Source organism: Macrobrachium rosenbergii, chromosome 9, assembly GCF_040412425.1.
Source record: "Macrobrachium rosenbergii isolate ZJJX-2024 chromosome 9, ASM4041242v1, whole genome shotgun sequence".
In the NCBI taxonomy this organism is placed as follows: domain Eukaryota; kingdom Metazoa; phylum Arthropoda; class Malacostraca; order Decapoda; family Palaemonidae; genus Macrobrachium; species Macrobrachium rosenbergii.
Window position 1 is genome coordinate 44,553,938 of NC_089749.1, and position 19,083 is coordinate 44,573,020.

General features: G+C 39.0%; 1 protein-coding gene and 1 pseudogene across 1 annotated transcript in view; both read left to right on the forward strand.

Annotated features, from left to right (window-relative positions):
• The window catches only part of LOC136841751 (serine/threonine-protein kinase Chk2-like), a 129,341-nt gene that overhangs the window by 95,289 nt on the left and 14,969 nt on the right, over positions 1-19,083 (forward strand). Inside the window, 2 exon segments of the mRNA XM_067109009.1 lie at positions 3,165-3,373; positions 3,637-3,835. Coding sequence (XP_066965110.1) covers positions 3,165-3,373; positions 3,637-3,835 — 408 coding nt within the window.
• LOC136842199 (5S ribosomal RNA) lies at positions 6,330-6,444 on the forward strand (annotated as a pseudogene).

Here is a 19,083-nt window from a genome sequence, read left to right on the forward strand (position 1 = left end):
CCAAATGACTGTCTAGTTCACATTTTCTCCACCATGTGTGTTTTGAATGTTTTAGTTCTCATCAGAATTATTCTTCTTGTAGGGCAGGATAGTTGTCGGTGAATTGTAGTTGCTGTTGGTTGCTTTTTCACAGTGGCAGTCCCGGTTAACGGTGGGGGTTCCGTTCCCAGCCGAGCGGTAACCAAAAATCGTCGATAAGTGGAACATCACAGTAATTATGGTAATAAATGGCTTTTACAATGCTGTAAGTGCCCATGAACTGCTTACTGATGCCAATAAACCACTTACCGGCACCGAAAGTTGTTACTGATGCCAATGAACTGCCTACCAATGCTGATAAACTGCTTACCAGCTCCGAAAATCGCTTACCAGCTCCGAAAATCTGGTTAACGATGTCGTTAGCCGATGCCACTGATAAGCGGGGACTGCCTGTACTGTATTGACTTTGTATTGTTGACTCAGGATGTCTTCAACTGACAGTAGGAGCAAAACATCAGCTTTTGCCAGAATGTTTTCTGCATAAGCAGATTGTACTTTTCTATGGAGTTAGATAAAAATAATATGCTGTGGTCTTAGATAGACAGTTTGTGCTTGTTGTAGGGATGTCAACTAGGTGTTAAGAGTGCAAGGAGTGATCAGAAAAATGTAAAATTCATCATGTATAAGAAGAGAGGAGAGAGTCATTTTGAAGCAGTTAGAAAATTATGTACATTTTACTTTCCTTCCTGCTTTTTTGCTGGTTCCTGCATCACCTAATTACCTTCCTTAATCCCCTCTCTTATGCTGTAATGGTATTATAGTGATTGGTTTGTTGCTGTGAATGAAAATAAAGTTTATCTTATATATGTATGCATGATATAGTAAATGGTTTGTTGCTGTGAATAAAAATAGAGTGTATCTTATATTTATATGTATAGTATAATAAAAAAAAAATTTTATCTGATCAGTTATTTATTATTTGGAATGAATCATACCTACTGTTGAAGTTAGCTTATATCTTCATGCCATTAGGTGCGATTGGCATTCAAAATAAAACAAAATAATGCTTGGCTGACCCACTAGGACTGTATCTGCAGTCACCTGTTTCCCGTCAGGTGGCACTGGAATGTTTACAATATTCTAGTCAGAATTTTTCATGCTGTGTCCTTGTGCAGACGGTGTGAATCGGCATTAGTAATAATGTTGGCTATTTCTTGCTGATTTTCTTCTGTAGGGTATTGTGCTTGTTTTCTGTTTTTGCATTGTGTCATCTACAACAAGCAGAGACAAAAGCATTAGGCTGTATAGGAAAGAGTTTGTGGAAACCGAATGTTTCAGTTGTGCATGATGGTCATGTATGTGTTAGCCTAGCTGTTGAAGCACGAGTGTGGTTTTCTTTGTTAGGGCACACCATAAGCTTACTCAGTCTTTTCCTTTTGTCTTCTTGTGTTGCTTCTCCTCCTCCTTCATTAGCCTACCTGGTAGCCTAAGTTAATTCCTCTCTCACTCCTGCTCCACCTTCTTTTGCTTCCTATGTGGTTCAGGAGAAAAGTAACAGGTAATTGAGAAATATTCTTGTATGATTAAGCTTCAGATAGTCTTTCATGAAAAGTGAGAACCAAGACATTTTGCATGTCTTAAGACCTGGAAACAGTTTGAGACTGCAGCCCTAAGCCCACTAGTTGTAGACAGTACAGTCTTTGCCTGAACCAAATTAAAGAGCAGCTTTATAGTCTATTTCCATAATTTTAAAGACTGGTCTTGAGTGTTGGGGAGCATCAGGGTGCATTAATTGTACAGTATAGGGCATACTTTTGTTTCAATGGGTATTCTTTTAGTTTTGACCATTACTTGTTAGGCTGTTGACCCAGGCAGAGGGACTTCATTAAGACTGCTCTGTAGAGGCGGCTTTCTCCTTAAGACCACCCATACCTTGTCTTATACCAGAGAGCCTTGGCTGAGCAGATTCTTGTCTAGCTGCAAGAATCCACTATCCTAATCTCAATGTGGGAATCAGCTATCATTAATCCTACATGGACAGCATGGCTCTTTTGCTTGTGAAACTCTGGTTCATCTCATATGATCACTTATTTTGTGCCAATATATTTAATCTCATATGATCACTTATTTTGTGCCAATATATTTAAACGAATTTTGTGCAAAAATGTTCTTATCACCTAAATGGGCCATGAATGACTACTGTATTGGAACACGTGGCAAGATTCACACCGCAGATCAGGATACAGGATAATTAGTGTGACTTGAGATTTAAGAGGGGAATGTTCTACATCTCCCTGGCCCAGTACATCTATTTGCCCATAAATATGCACAGAGATTGCTGTTGGTTTTAGTTATTACCTTTTACGATAGTAGGTTAGCCTTAATAGTAATTTTGCAAGGTAAAGTACAACAAAAATATTAGAACTCACCAAAAGGTACTACAGTACATCTCTGCATCCTAGTACAACTCATAAATATTTTATCAAAGAGATTGTTACTCATTTTAGTTTTTCTCTGTTATGTGAACTGCAATTGTAATACTGTATTACAAAATAAAATTGTAAAAAATTATTGGAAAGAACATGTATAACTCAATAAAAATAGCAAATTTTTACAAGTGTCTTGGAAAAGAGGCTCCTCACAGGTTTGGAAATATTAACTTTACACTTCCTGTGGAAGTTACAGAAAATATGTTAGAATTTTTTTTCTTAGACCATATACATTTGTATAGCTTCCTCATTTTTCTTTTTTTTAGTGGCCAACCGTAAAATTTGCCCAGTCTATGGGTGTTCTTACTGTACATTTTAGCCTAGCCTGTAGGGGTTAAGAGTGGGTAAGATTCATCTTAAATTAATGAAAATTTTCACAGTGAAATTTATTAGAACCCACCCAGCCTCCCCACAACTTAGTTGATTGTCAAAGAATCCTAATGAGTATTAAAACATTCAGACACACCTGGTTGGGAACAGGTGAACTAGATATAGTTATCTGTAACAGTAGGTAAGTATCCAAATAGTAAATATTATTGTGAAAGTTTCATAATTTTGCTTAGGGATTTTTTTTTTATTGCAGTGGATTTTGTACAGAATTTTTTCATGTCCAGTTATCATGGTGTTTGCTGACAACGTTGTATTTTAATATTTTACTAAAACTTCTTGTTGTAATGCTGTTTATGAACTTTTCAGCCAGAAAACGTCCTTTTAGCTACGGATAAAGAATTGACGCTTGTCAAACTAACAGACTTTGGATTATCCAAGCTGGCAGCTGATGCCTCACAGATGACCACATTTTGTGGCACTCCAACATACATAGCTCCAGAACTCTTAGAATTTGGGCAGCTCTCATACACAAACAAAGTTGATATGTGGAGCTTAGGTGTATTACTTTATGTAAGGTAGGGCACTTATCTCTTGTAAAAGAATTTTATACCTTGTCCAGAGAGAGAGAGAGAGAGAGAACACAATTTATAATCTCTACTGCATTTTCCTTGTCTGCAAGAAAGTAGCTTTTCCTCACTTTTTATTTGAAGTGAGTATTGTATTCAGCAGATTAGACTTGTATGAAATTTAAACTTGAATTGTTTAGGTAGGTTAGTTCAGCTTGAAATATTTTATTTTAAAACAAGTTAATGTTTTTTCTTTTCAATTTTCCTTATAGTTTAGCTGGGTATCCCCCATTTAATCTGAGTGATGATGCCAAGCTGAGGTACCAGATTAAGAATGCAGTGTACAACTTCAACCACAAATTATGGACATCAGTCTCAGATGAAGCCAAAGATCTCATCAAGAAGTTAATGGTTAAGGATCCCAATAGCAGACTAAGTGCTACAGAAACAATGAATCATCCATGGCTTCAGGTATTTCAATAATTCATATTTTGTTCATGCAACTTACCTGTCAGATATATATATAGCTGTATTCTCCGAAGTCCGACAGAATTCCAAAACTCGCGGCACACGCAGTGGGCCAGGTGGTTAATACCCATTCCCGCCGCTGGGAGGCGGGTATCAGAACCATTCCCATTTTCTATTCAGATTTTCTCTGTCGCCGGTACTGTCAACAACTGTTTTCAGTACCTCCGTCTTTGGATTTCGTAAACTCGTTATTTTCCACTTAAGTATTCTATTTGACTTTTGGTTTTTGTCTTTGGATTGTGGATTGGCATACGCTTTTGTGGAATTTGCTTTTGATTGCTCTTTGGATGATGTCTGGATCTAGTTATGCTAGCTTCAGAGTATGTTGTGTGAATGAGTTTAGGTGAGGCTACCGAAAGTTTCGGTAGATCCTCACTTTACATGCATGAGGTGTAGGGGCAGGTTTGCTTGATAAATGATCGCCTTTGCCTCCCACCCTGCTAATTTATTAGTTCAGGATTTCATTCTCGCACTAATAGTGCTCCTTTTTGCATCTGGAAGATGGCTAACAAATATTATCTATTGCGAAGGTGCATAGATTGAGCGAGTCAAGCGATAATAAAGAAGAAACAATAGTAACGCTGGGTCAGTCAAAGTGCACGTCGTGAAAACGGACTCGTAAGGCGGACGCTGAAGAGGATATGTCCAATAAAGTTTTCGTAACTATGTTGTTACAACAAAATCAAACACTTATGGAGTTATTAAAGGAAATGTAAGGTTTGTTTTTGGAGATAGTCTACCGAGCAGCGGGACTAGAGTGACGTCACGTGAGGCAAATGGCTGCCTCTAGTAAAAGTAAACAAACGCTTTCGCGAGTTCAAAGTAGCACGGAAACGTTAAAGATGCCATAATTTACTCAGGTCGGTATCAAACATTAGTTTTAGTCAGGGTGAGGAGATAACCTACCATAATTTTAGTTAAAACGGCGAGAATAGGTTTTATCTCGCCTGAGACTGATTTAAATCTACCTGCCTAACGTGGGCGAGCCAAATTCTAGTACTCGTAGGCTAAGCGGGAGTTGAGACTTCCCAAGTAGGTAGCCTATTTCACAATATATTGACTGGGGGGCCTTTCTGTCAAGCATGCTTCGTCTCCCAGTCGTGTTCACCGCCGCTGGATCGCCATCGTGACGCTCTGCTGCAGCGTGACGCTCCGCAAGCAGCTATCCTGGGCGCTTCTGTAGCTGCTCGTCAGGGCGCTCCTCTCTGCTGCCGTGCAGGACGCCTCTCGGCTGGACCGCCATCGTGAGGTTCCGCAAGCAGCTATCCTGGGCGCTTCTGTAGCTTCGGCTGGACAGGGCGCTCCTCTCACTGCTGCATGCAGGGCGCTCGGCCGGACCGCCATCGTGACGCTCCGCCAAGCAGCTATCCTGGGCGCTTCTGTAGCTGCTCTTCAGGGCGCTCCTCTCGCTGCCGTGCAGGGCGCCAGGCTGGACCACCAGCGTGACGCTCCGCAAGCAGCTATCCTGGGCGCTTCTGTAGCTGCTCGTCAGGGCGCTTCTCTCGCTGCCGTGCAGGACGCTCAGCTGGACCGCCATCGTGGACGCTCCGCAAGCAGCTATCCTGGGCGCTTCTGTAGCTGCTCGTCAGGGCGCTCCTCTCGCTGCCGTGCAGGGCGCTCGGATGGACTCTCGGGAGGACGCCTCTTTTTGGTTGCTGAAGCTTCAGAGCAATCAAAGTCTGCGGGGAAGCGTAGATCCCATCTGCGTGTTGGACCGCAAGGCCTTCGTTTCTCCCATTGAAGAGGGAGAAGTCTCTTGTGAGTCGGAGCCTGCAGTCCTTGAGCAGCCTCCCCCTTCCTCGTCTACGGACTACCAGGTGTTAGCCGGCCTTTCTTAAGGACTTGTTTGGCGACAAGTTTCAAACCCTCGGCCACTCTCTCTCCTCCTTCGCTGTTTGCTTCGTCCTAGACGAGGAGAGCGCCGGGGTTTGTCAAGATGACTTCGTCTCTGGCGACGAAGAAGGCCTTCAAGAAGGTTAACACTTGGATGGAGGAAGGAAGACCCAAGGCAAGACTTCTTTTGCCCTGCCTCCGTCCAAGCTGAGCGGCAAGGCAGGTATGTGGTAAGAGACCGGGGAGGACGTCGGCTCAAGAGTTCCTTCGTTGTCCCAGGGAGACTTCGCTAGCTTGGTCGACGTGCCTAGAAGGTCCCTCCTGTCGGCTGCCAAAGTGTCCTGGACTATGTCGGAGACGGATCACCATTTGAAAGGACTGTTTCGAACCATGGAGGTCTTCAATTTTCTGGACTGGTGTTTGGGGGCTCTAGACGTCAGGATTAGGAGTCCCGACTCGATCTGCCTGGGGGAGCTGTCCAGCGTGTTGAACTGCATGGACAAGGCAGTCAGGGATGGCTCAGAGGAACTGGCTTCCCTCTTTTGTACGGGCCTCTTGAAGAAGAGGGCCTTGTACTGTAACTTTACAGCCTATGGCCCTACCAGCCAACGGCCATACCACGTTAAGCACCGCTTCGTGCGATCAGCGAAGTTAAACAACGTTAGGTCTGGTCAGTACTTGGATGGGTGACCGCCTGGGAACACCAGATGCCTTTGGCGTCATACTTTTGCAAAGTCAGTTTCTCCGTCGCAGAGGGCTTTGCTGTTCTCCCCGTTTTCGAGCCATCTCTTCCCCCCAGTCCTTGTTCAAGGATCTCTCCTCCAGCTTGAAGGAGGCCACTCAAGACCTCTTGGCCCACTCGTCAAGACGCCCGGCAGTCCCTTTGATGTCGTTGTCGGGCCAGACCTCCAGGAAGTAGAAGCCCTTTCGTGGAGGAGCTTCTTCCTCTAGATCTTCTCCCCGAGGTAGAGGTCTTTTCAGAGGCGGAGCCCCGCCTAAACCTTGGGGCAGGAAGTGATTTGCAGCGCCTCCAGACACCTGTAGGAGCCAGGCTTCTTTCGTTTGCGAGCCTGGAGAGTAAGAGGGGACAGACATGGTCCCTTGAAGTTATCGAGAGAGGATACAAGATCCCCTTTCTCGACTCACCACTTCTGTGCACGTCGCCCAGGGATCTGTCGTCCTCATTCCTTCAAGAGAAGCAACAGATCCTTTTCGAGCTATTAGAGCAAATGCTCGAGCCAGAGCTGTGGAGCAAGTCCTGGAGCTGGACTCCCCAGGATTCTACAACCGACTGTTCCTAGTTCCGAAGCAGTCGGGAGGATTGAGTCCAGTCCTTGATGTCAGTAGACTGAACCGCTTCATGGTGAAGGAGAAGTTCACGATGGAGACGTCCCAGTCTGTTTTAGGAGCATTAAGACCAGGAGATTCGATGGTCGCTCTGGACTTACAGGACTCTTACTTTCACGTTCCCATACATCCCCAGTCGAGGAAGTATTTGAGGTTTGTACTAGGGGGACGAGTGTTTCAATGCAGAGCTCTTTGCTTCGGGCTAAGCACAGCTCCCATGATCTTCACGTTTATCATGAGAAATGTGGCGAGATGGCTTCACTTGGCGGGTATTCGTATCTCGCTTTACCTGGCCGATTGGCTCATCCGAGCCTCTTCACAGTCAAGGTGTCTGGAGGACCTGAATGCGAATTTAGAGTTGACAAAGTCCCTAGGACTTCTAGTGAACGAAGAAAAGTCCCATCTGATCCCGACGCAGTCCATCGTCTATCTGGGGATTCAGATGGATTCAGTGGCTTTTCAAGCTTTTCCATCCCAGGAACGTCAGTAGCAATGCTTAGAAAAAGTCTCATCCTTCCTAAGGAAGGAAATATGCTCGGTGAGGGAATGGACGAGTTTGCTGGGGACCATTTCCTCTCTGGAGAAGTTTGTTTCCTGGGAAGACTTCATCTCAGGCCGCTCCAGTTTTTCCTGGCGGAAAACTGAATAGACAAGGAGAATCTAGAGGAGACCCTGAAGATCTCTCCGTTTTCAAGATTCACCTGAGGTAGTGGCTCGACCCTCGAGGTTGGCGGAAGGGGTTTCTCTGCCTTCAGAGCCCCGACCTGGTGTTGTTTTCCCTACGCTCCCAGGGAGGGATGGGGAGCAATACTAGGAGGAGAAAGTGTCAGGCACCTGGAGAGGGGAAACAGGTGTCCTGGCACATCAATCTCAAGGAATTAGGGGCGATCCTGCTGGCCCTTCAATCCTTCGAGCCAAGTGTCAGGCCGAGTCGTACAAGTAAATTCAGACAACTCCACAGCCCTGGCATTCCTCAAGAAACAGGGAGGAACTTGTTCCCGGTCCCTGTTCGCCTGGCGAAGGAGATCCTGCTTTGGGCCCATGCGCGGGGGATCACGATCCTTGCGAGGTTCGTTGCAGGAGTGGAGAATATCCGCGCGGACCTTCTCGGTCGACAGCGGCAGCTTCTACCGACCGAGTGGACCCTTCACGAGGAAGTATGTCGGGAGCTGTGGAGGTTATGGGGACGTCCTTGGTAGATCTGCTCAGGCAGCCCCATTTCGGAAAGGTACCTCAAAACTTCCCCTGCTCTGAGTCTAACTGCATTCAGACTATCAGCCGACAACAAGGATCTTCACGATCTCTTGAGATCCTTTGAGACTGTCAAGGTACCTCATTCCAGGACGCCTCCCTGGAACCTGGATGTCGTCCTAAATTTTTATGTCAAATACCTTCTAGCCTCTTTCTTCGGCGTCTCAAGAATGTGACAAGGAAGGTTTTTTTTCCTAACTGCTCTGCCTCCCGGCTCTGAGTTAGTGAACTTCAGGCTATCAATAATCATGTAGGTTTTAGAGGCCATAATGCAGTATGTTCTCTAAGCCGTATGTTCTTGCTAAAACGAGAACCCGTCTACCCCTTGGCCCAGGACCTTCGAGATTAAGGGTATGACGGAAATTCTCGGACATGAACCAGAAAGAGTCATGTGTCCTGTCAGGGCTCTCAAATTTTATTTGCAGAAGACTTGGGAAAGTCGAGGTCCTTCGGACAGTCTGTGGTGCTCTGTCAAGAGGCCGGTTTGCCTCTTTCTAAGAATGCACTGGCGTGCTTTTTTAGAAGCACCATTTCAGACGCACTTTCCGGCGTTCAAGACAGTGACTTGAGTCTTTTGAAGTTAAGGCTCACGAAGTTAGAGCCATTGCAACCTCGGTGGCTTTCCAGAAGAACATGTCCCTTTGCGATCTTCTGGGTACCACCTTCTGGCGAAACAATTCGGTGTTAGCTTCACATTACTTGCAAGGACGTGAAGACGACATACGAAGACTGCTATTCGCTAGGACCATACGTTTCCGCACTCCAGATCGGCCCCATAACACTTCTAGGCCTGGACCTCTGTCGGACTCCCAGGACCAGGGAGAGGGCAAGTCGAAAGCCACAGGAGGGTTACGGGGGCTTCCCCCGATCTGGCGTCCCTTCGGCAGGACCTGTTGTCGCTTCTGCAGACACAGTGTTGCGGGCAGGGAGCGATTCTCATCCTATCCTTTAGAGGTTAGGAAGTATATTTTAATCTTGATTTTGTTTTTTTTTTACGTCAGATCCGTCCCATAACGCTTCTAGGCCTGGACCTCTGTCGGACTCCCAGGACCAGGGAGAGGGCATGTCGAAAGCTGCAAGAGGGTTACGGAGGCTTCCCCCGATCTGGTGTCCCTTCGGCAGGACCTGTTGACGCTCTAGGTCAGGTGGTTGGTCGTTGCTCCTTTTGCCCTCACAGTATGGCCTTATGATCTAGTCCCATTGTGGTCACGCCCCCGTGGACAGATCATCTAGAACTCACCAGCTATATAGGTCACTACCTTGCTGGAGACTCTAGTAAAGCAGAAGCAGGCTTGGGTGACAGTAATCACGGAGTCAGCTATGCTAACATAGGCCTGGACCTCTGTCGGACTCCCAGGACCAGGGAGAGGGGTCAGGTGGTTGGTCGTTGCTTTCCTCTCAGTTGGTCTTATGATCTAGTCCCATTGTGGTCATGCCCCGTGGACAGATCATCTAGAACTCACCAGCTATATAGGTCACTACCTTGCTGGAGACTGTAGTAAAGCAGAAGCAGGCTTCGGTGACTGTAATCACGAAGTCAGCTATGCTAACAAGTAAGGAACCAAGGCGTCAATCGCCTACATATATTTGTTTCCTAAATCCTATTCTGTCTCTTCCCACCTCCAATGGTGGGATTCAGCTATATATATATCTGACAGGTAAGTTGCATGAACAAAATGATATTTTAATGATAAAATAAAGTTTGTTCATACTTACCTGGCAGATATATATAATCATAGTGCCCACCCTCCTCCCCTCAGGAGACAGTGGCACTAGAAAATCTGAATAGAAAATGGGAATGGTTCCTGATACCGCCTCCCAGCGGCGGGAATGGGTATTAACCACCTGGCCCCACTGCGTGTGCCGCGAGTTTTGGAATTCTGTCGGACTTCGGAGAATACAGCTATATATATATCTGCCAGGTAAGTATGAACAAACTTTATTTTATCATTAAAATATCATTTTTGTATCAGTTTATATTTTTATGAGATTAAAGATGAAAGAGAGCTTTTGCCCCTTCTGTCTTGTACAGTTTCTGAATTCCCATGTGGTTTTCATCTTGTCTTTCTTCATGACTTTCTTGGCCATCTGTTTGGGCTGAGTCTTGCTGCTTCCGTATCAACTTTTTCTGACTAAATTTTCCTCTCTTCTTCTCTTCATGTTTCCAGACCTTTTGATCTTTTAAGATTGCAACCAGTTTTCCAGCCTCTTTTACACAACTTAGTGATGTTTTTGTTTTGTTTAAAAATGATGTACCCTTATTTACTAGGAACCATGCAATCTTTCTTCACTTCATCCTGGCTGTTAGTTTTTCTATTTCTGGCTTCTTGATGGCGAAGTAACAAGTGTGCTAACTTCTGCAAGGCCTGCCTTTCTATCACTGTGTGGTCTTATCACTTTCTTCCCAATTTTCTTTTTTATACATTTTGATGAACTGTATGATAATCTAGAAATGGAAGTAAATGCTTTCTGTAATTTAATTTCCCTATTATATTTTGCAATTTTGAAAATCTTGTGATACTGTTGGCTACAGTCAATAGTATTACATTTAACGCTATACTTCCTTAGCATCCTTAAGGCCTCTTTCCCAATTGGAGATTTTCTTATACTTACTTTATTGTTACCACAAGCTTGGTTTTGCTTGCACTGGTTTTCAGTACTCTTTTCATCTTTCCAGTCTGACATCTTTTGAACACTTCCTATTGTTAACTCTTTCAGGTTCGTATAATTCTTTGATATCTTCATTATAAGAAACTTCTGTGACTTATATGCATTATAACAAAGAAGCAAGATTGACATAACCAGATGCTTGCTGTATTACCTCCAGAAATGTGTCTGTAACTAAGATTTGATGTTTTTATCTGAGGCTCTTGTAAGTAGTAATAAGTCAAAAGTTGAGTTTTTAATCCCAGGGTATGATGGCCTTGACTTTATATATTATTGTAACATCCCACATGCACAAGGTATGGCTGTATACACTAAGTCCAGATGACCTATTTATCGTTAGAAAAATTTGGAGTGTAGTTGCCAGTAAGTTCTACAATGTATATGTATTTGCTGTTTACTGCAATCCAGGTAACAGGTTTTGACGTAGGAAAAACTTATTTTTGGTAGTTGCTGTTGGGCCCTCAAGGAGTTACCCTCCATGGTCTACCAGAGCTCCATGGGTGACCAAACTAATGTCAAAGAATTCTCTTATAGCTGGTCTCAAGGCCGGGTATTGTGTCATAGTGATAAACACTGCAACACTTGATGGAGTATAAAATGGACTCAAAGATAAGGGGCACTTTCCCAAACCTTCCATTCTCAAAACCTGCTTAGAAGAGGAAGTGACTAATGTGCATGCTTTTCTGAGTATTTTACATTTCCACAGTAGGTTCTGGAACCTGTTCCCACATAAAAATTGGGGATCTCTCTCTCTCTCTCTCTCTCTCTCTCTCTCTCTCTCTCTCTCTCTCTCTCTCTCTCTCTCTCTTTATTTTGGAGGTTTTTTTATGGAAGACTCACTAAAAATGCAGGTTATGTCATTTTCAAGATACCCAAAGGATACTCAAAGGATAAAAGTAAGGTTTTCTTATGATTTTCGCCGATTATTTTGGTTTACGAAAATTTCGGCTTAGACTCGGTGTCAGAACGGAACCCCCGTCATAAACCGGAGACTGCCTGTATTATGTATATGTGCCCTTGAGTATACACATACATATATACAATGTACAAGTTAGGGTTTTATTACAAATTAAACTTCACTTAAGTACTTCAAAACTTATCATAAACCCTATAAAATGATTTTACATTAATATTTCCTCTCTTCATTACCTTGCAATTTACAAAGAAGGAAAAAATAAAGAATTTATGAAGTGGAAGTGCGTCAACCATCATTCGCCTAACCCAACTTAACCTGAATTTCTGGGTTGGTGTGAACACAATATGGTATTTACCAATCCTGACTGAAGGCATAGGCATCTGCTGCTTAGGCTGGGTGTTTATTGGCCTGATTGATCTTACTACTTGTTCATTTCAGGCTAACATGAGGTTAGTTCTAAAAATGGCCGCCACCATTAGCCTGCAACGCTTTATCTTTATCGTCAAATGTCAATAGTCTTTAAAATGTCATAAACACTAACTATACAGATCACTACTAAAACAACCAATCACTACAATCCTGGTCACAGCACAGATTTATTCCGACTTGTTCCGAATAAGTATAGCATTTCAAATCGTAAAATGATCATAAAGCCAAAACAGTTTGAAATGTACTAACCTAATCTTAGCTTAAGTTTTATGCTATGACACCCAGGTTACTTCAACTATATTATTCTAACTGACAATCAAAACCATATTGCGTTGTTTACGTTATCCAAGACATAAATGGTACAAACTTACTGTTAGCTCAAATGTCACGTTTGATATTCGTAGCCTGAATTGAGATTGGGATTGGCATGAGTACAATCTCTACTTCATAACCTGATATGCATATCTCTTAAAGGAAATCTCCCTAAATGAACTTAAAGATTTGAAAGCACTAACAACTATGGCTGAATCTCAAGTCCTTCCTAGGTACAGACACACTGCACCAAAACTGTAACGAGACTGACTTCACAATAGTCGTTAACCAACACCAAACGTTCGACTAACAACCGACAACCGATACTTAAGCACTATTACACGAAACAGCCTATTACATGAAACAGCCAAGCACAGTGCTTTTCACAACTAAATACAAACACAACAAAACATAATATCCTTCTTCTACATAATATGCACTTCCACTTTACGTAAATTTAGAAAGATTACATAAAACTATACCACAACTTGTGGAAAAGTACAATCTTTCTTGTTGAAGTTTTGACACCCGCCAAGCATGTCCCTCAATATAACATTTATAAAGCAGATTGGGAACTATATGAATTCCATGCTAGGAATATCCCACCCTTTGAGTATGTGCAAGATCATAATGAAAAAAATAGATTTCTTGTTGATTTCATTAAAAATGCTGCTGATAAAACAATACCAAAATCAAAGTCTCATCCAATAAAGCACAAAGGTCCCATGATGGGCTGAAGAACTAACAGAATTAATAAAAATAATGCCAGATTGGAAGACGATTAGATAATTTGAATAGAAAGTTAAGTAAAATAAATAAAACATTACGACATCAGAATTAAATTTACTACAAAAACTGACTATATTATTAATAGAAATTGCTACATTAAAACCTCTATACAACAAAATATCTGCCAAATTTTAAAAAGAAATAATTCGAGGAAGAATCATTTCATGGAAGAAATATGTATCAGATCTCTCTAATAATACTCTCTACAAAAAATATGGGAAAAACTCAGGAAAATAAATGGTGCCCATGTTAAACCACCTAGACATGCCATATCAAAAATTGGGAAACAAATACAGGTGGTCTCTGGTTATCGGTGGGGGTTCCGTTCTAATCGCAGTTTTTCATCACTAGACAAGTGCCAAAAAACTGGATCGCCAGTGACCAAGCCTGCCAGTAACCAGGGACTACCTGTACTTGATCCGAAAGAAATAAGCAGTGTGCTGTTTAACCCTTAAATGCCGAAGCCCTATTTACAAAAACGTCTCCCGTATGCCGGCAGCGTTGGAGGTATATGCAGACAGAAATGGAAAAAAGTTTTTTCAAAAATCACAGCAGGCTTAGTTTTTAAGATTAAGAGTTCATTTTTGACTCCTTTTTTCTCATTGCCTGAAGTTTAGTATGCAACCATCAGAAATGAAAAAAAATATCATTATCATATATAAATATTGGAATATATGACAGCGAAAAAAAACGCATATAATTGTATACAAATCGCGCTGTAAGCAAAACGGTTAAAGCTAATGAGTTAATTTTTTTAGTTGTATTGTACACTAAATTGCAATGATTTTGGTATATAACAGATTGTAAAACGATTAAAGCAACACAGAGAAAATATTATCACAAAATGATGCATGAATTAAACGTGCGGGATCGTAAAAAAGTTTTTTTCAAAAAATTCACCATAAATCAAAATATTGTGCTAGAGACTTTCCAATTGTTTCAAAATGAAGGAAATTGATTGAATATTACTAGACTGTAAGTTTTTTAGCTTACAATTGCATTTTTTACCATTTCGATCGAGTTAAAGTTGACCAAAGGTTGATTTTTTCTATTTATCGTGATTTATATGAAAATATTTCAAAAATGGTAAAAGCTAAAAGCATGATTTATTTTTTGTTGTATTCTACATGAAATTGCGCACATTTTGATGTATATATAACACTTTATGTAACGAATAATATAAAATGGCGAAAAAATTACGACAAGGTGACTCAAGAAATGCCAGGATTTTCAGCGGAGTCCACGCGCGCGGAGCGAAGGAAAAAGTTTTTTTTTTAAAATTCACCATAAATCGAAATATTGTGCTAGAGACTTTCCGTTTGTTGCAGAATAAAGGTAAATGATTGATTGTTACTAGAATGTAAGAATTTTGGCTTACAATTGCATTTTTCGAACACTTCTGTCGAGTCAAAGTTGACCGAATGTTAAAATTTTGTCAGTTATCGTGATTTAAATGAAAATATTTGAAAACTGTTAAGAGCTAAAAGAATGATTTATTTTTTGTTGTATTCTACATGAAATTGCGCACATTTTGATGTATAACACTTTATGTAACGAATAATATAAAACGGCAAAAAAATTACGACAAGGTGACTCAAGAAATGATGACATTTTCAGTGGATTTCCTTGTACTAAGACAGAGCGAAGGAAAAAGTTTTTAAAAATTCACCATAAATCGAAATATTGTGCTAGAGACTTTCCGTTTGTTGCAGAATAAAGGTAAATGATTGATTGTTACTAGAATGTAAGAATTTTGGCCTACGATTGCTTTTATGAGCATTTCGGTCAAGTCAAAGTTGACCGAATGTTAAAATTTTGTCAGTTATCGTGATTTAAATGAAAATATTTGAAAACTGTTAAGATCTAAAAGAATGATTTATTTTTTGTTGTATTCTACATGAAATTGCGCACTTTTGATGTATAACACTTTATGTAACGAATAATATAAAAATGGCAAAAATTACAGCAAGGTGACTCAAGAAATGCCAGGATTTTCAGTGGATCCACGCGCGCTGAGCGAAGGAAAAGTTTTTTCAAAAATTCACCATAAATCGAAATATTGTGCTAGAGACTTTCCGTTTGTTGCAGAATAAAGGTAAATGATTGATTGTTACTAGAATGTAAGAATTTGGCCTACGATTGTGTTTTTGTAGGTAGCATTTCGGTCGAAAGTGAAAGTTGACGAATGTTAAAATTTTGTCAGTTATCGTGATTTAAATGAAAATATTTGAAAACTGTTAAGAGCTAAAAGAATGATTTATTTTTTGTTGTATTCTACATGAAATTGCGCACATTTTGATGTATAATACTTTATGTAACGAATAATATAAAATGGCGAAAAAATTACAACAAGGTGACTCAAGAAATGATGACATTTTCAGTGGAATTCCCGCATGCGGAGCGAAGGCCAAAAGTTTTTTTTAAAATTCACCATAAATCGAAATATTGTGCTAGAGACTTTCCGTTTGTTGCAGAATAAAGGTAAATGATTGATTGTTACTAGAATGTAAAAATTTTGGCCTACGATTGCATTTTTTTGAACACTTCTCAGTCGAGTCAAAGTTGACCGAATGTTAAAATTTTGTCAGTTATCGTGATTTAAATGAAAATATTTGAAAACTGTTAAGAGCTAAAAGAATGATTTATTTTTTGTTGTATTCTACATGAAATTGCGCACATTTTGATGTATAACACTTTATGTAACGAATAATATAAAATGGCAAAAAAATTACGACAAGGTGACTCAAGAAATGATGACATTTTCAGTGGATTTCCAACAAAAGTTTTTAAAAAAATTCACCATAAATCGAAATATTGTGCTAGAGACTTTCCGTTTGTTGCAGAATAAAGGTAAATGATTGATTGTTACTAGAATGTAAGAATTTGGCCTATGATTGCGTTTTTGAGCATTTCGGTCGAGTCAAAGTTGACCGAATGTTAAAATTTTTTCAGTTATCGTGATTTAAATGAAAATATTTGAAAACTGTTAAGAGCTAAAAGAATGATTTATTTTTTGTTGTATTCTACATGAAATTGCGCACATTTTGATGTATAACACTTTATGTAACGAATAATATAAAATGGCGAAAAAATTACAACAAGGTGACTCAAGAAATGCCAGGATTTTCAGCGGAGTCGGAGGAGCGAAAAAATTTTTTTAAAAATTCACCATAAATCGAAATATTGTGCTAGAGACTTTCCGTTTGTTGCAGAATAAAGGTAAATGATTGATTGTTACTAGAATGTAAGAATTTTGGCTTACGATTGCGTTTTTCGAACACTTCTGTCGAGTCAAAGTTGACCTTATGTTAAAATTTTGTCAGTTATCGTGATTTAAATGAAAATATTTGAAAACTGTTAAGAGCTAAAAGAATGATTTATTTTTGTTGTATTCTACATGAAATTGCGCACATTTTGATGTATAACACTTTATGTAACGAATAATATAAAACGGCTAAAAATTACGGCAAGGTGACTCAAGAAATGCTGACATTTTCAGTGGATTTCCGCGCGCGGAGCAAAGGAAAAGTTTTTTCAAAAATTCACCATAAATCGAAATATTGTGCTAGAGACTTTCCGTTTGTTGCAGAATAAAGGTAAATGATTGATTGTTACTAGAATGTAAGAATTTTGGCCTCACGATTGCATTTTTTGAGCATTTCGTCGAGTCAAAGTTGACCGAATGTTAAAATTTTGTCAGTTATCGTGATTTAAATGAAAATATTTGAAAACTGTTAAGAGCTAAAAGAATGATTTATTTTTGTTGTATTCTACATGAAATTGCGCACATTTTGATGTATAACACTTTATGTAACGAATAATATAAAACGGCAAAAAAATTATAGCAAAGGTGACTCAAGAAATGATGACATTTTCAGTGGATTCCGCAATGCGCATGGAGCGAAGGAAAAGTTTTTTAAAAAATTCACCATAAATCGAAATATTGTGCTAGAGACTTTCCGTTTGTTGCAGAATAAAGGTAAATGATTGATTGTTACTAGAATGTAAGAATTTGGCCTACGATTGCGTTTTTCGAGCATTTCGGTCGAGTCAAAGTTGACCGAATGTTAAAATTTTGTCAGTTATCGTGATTTAAATGAAAATATTTGAAAACTGTTAAGAGCTAAAAGAATGATTTATTTTTTGTTGTATTCTACATGAAATTGCGCACATTTTGATGTATAACACTTTATGTAACGAATAATATAAAACGGCAAAAAATTACGACAAGGTGACTCAAGAAATGCTGACATTTTCAGTGGATTTCCATGCGCGAAAGGAAAAGTTTTTTCAAAAATTCACCATAAATCGAAATATTGTGCTAGAGACTTTCCGTTTGTTGCAGAATAAAGGTAAATGATTGATTGTTACTAGAATGTAAGAATTTTGGCCTTATTGCGTTTTCGAGCATTTCGGTCGAGTCAAAGTTGACCGAATGTTAAAATTTTGTCAGTTATCGTGATTTAAATGAAAATATTTGAAAACTGTTAAGAGCTAAAAGAATGATTTATTTTTGTTGTATTCTACATGAAATTACGCACATTTTGATGTATAACACTTTATGTAATGAATAATATAAAACGGCGAAAAAATTACGACAAGGTGACTCAAGAAATGAGGATTTTCAGAGGGAGTCCACGCGTGGAAGAGAAGGAAAAAGTTTTTTTAAAAATTCACCATAAATCGAAATATTGTGCTAGAGACTTTCCGTTTGTTGCAGAATAAAGGTAAATGATTGATTGTTACTAGAATGTAAAATTTTGGCTTAAGATTGCGTTTTTCGAACATTTCTGTCGAGTCAAAATTGACCGAATGTTAAAATTTTGTCAGTTATCGTGATTTAAATGAAAATATTTGAAAACTGTTAAGAGCTAAAAGAATGATTTATTTTTTGTTGTATTCTACATGAAATTGCGCATTTTTGATGTATAACACTTTATGTAATGAATAATATAAAATGGCGAAAAAATTACGACAAGGTGACTCAAGAAATGCTGACATTTTCAGTGGATTTCCATATATAGCAAAGGAAAAGTTTTTTTCAAAAATTCACCATAAATCGAAATATTGTGCTAGAGACTTTCCGTTTGTTGCAAAATGAAGGTAAAGGATTGAATATCACCAGAATATTAGATTTTTGTGCTTAAATAAAAAAATATATATATATATATATATATATATATATACCATATATATATATAACCCAAAAAGACCCAAATAAATATAAAAAAAAAATATATATATATATATATATATATATATATATATATATATATATATATATATATATATTATATATTTATATATATATATATATATATATATATATATATATATATATATATATATATATATATATATATATATATATATATATATATATATATATATATATATATATATATATATATATATATATATATATATATATATATATATATATATATATATATATATACATATATATATATATATATATATATATATATATATATATATATATATATATATATATATATATATATATATATATATATATATATATATATATATATATATATATATATATATATATACATTCATACATACACATATATATAATATTATATTGTTTTTTACTTTGGTACGGATACATAACTAAAAGGAA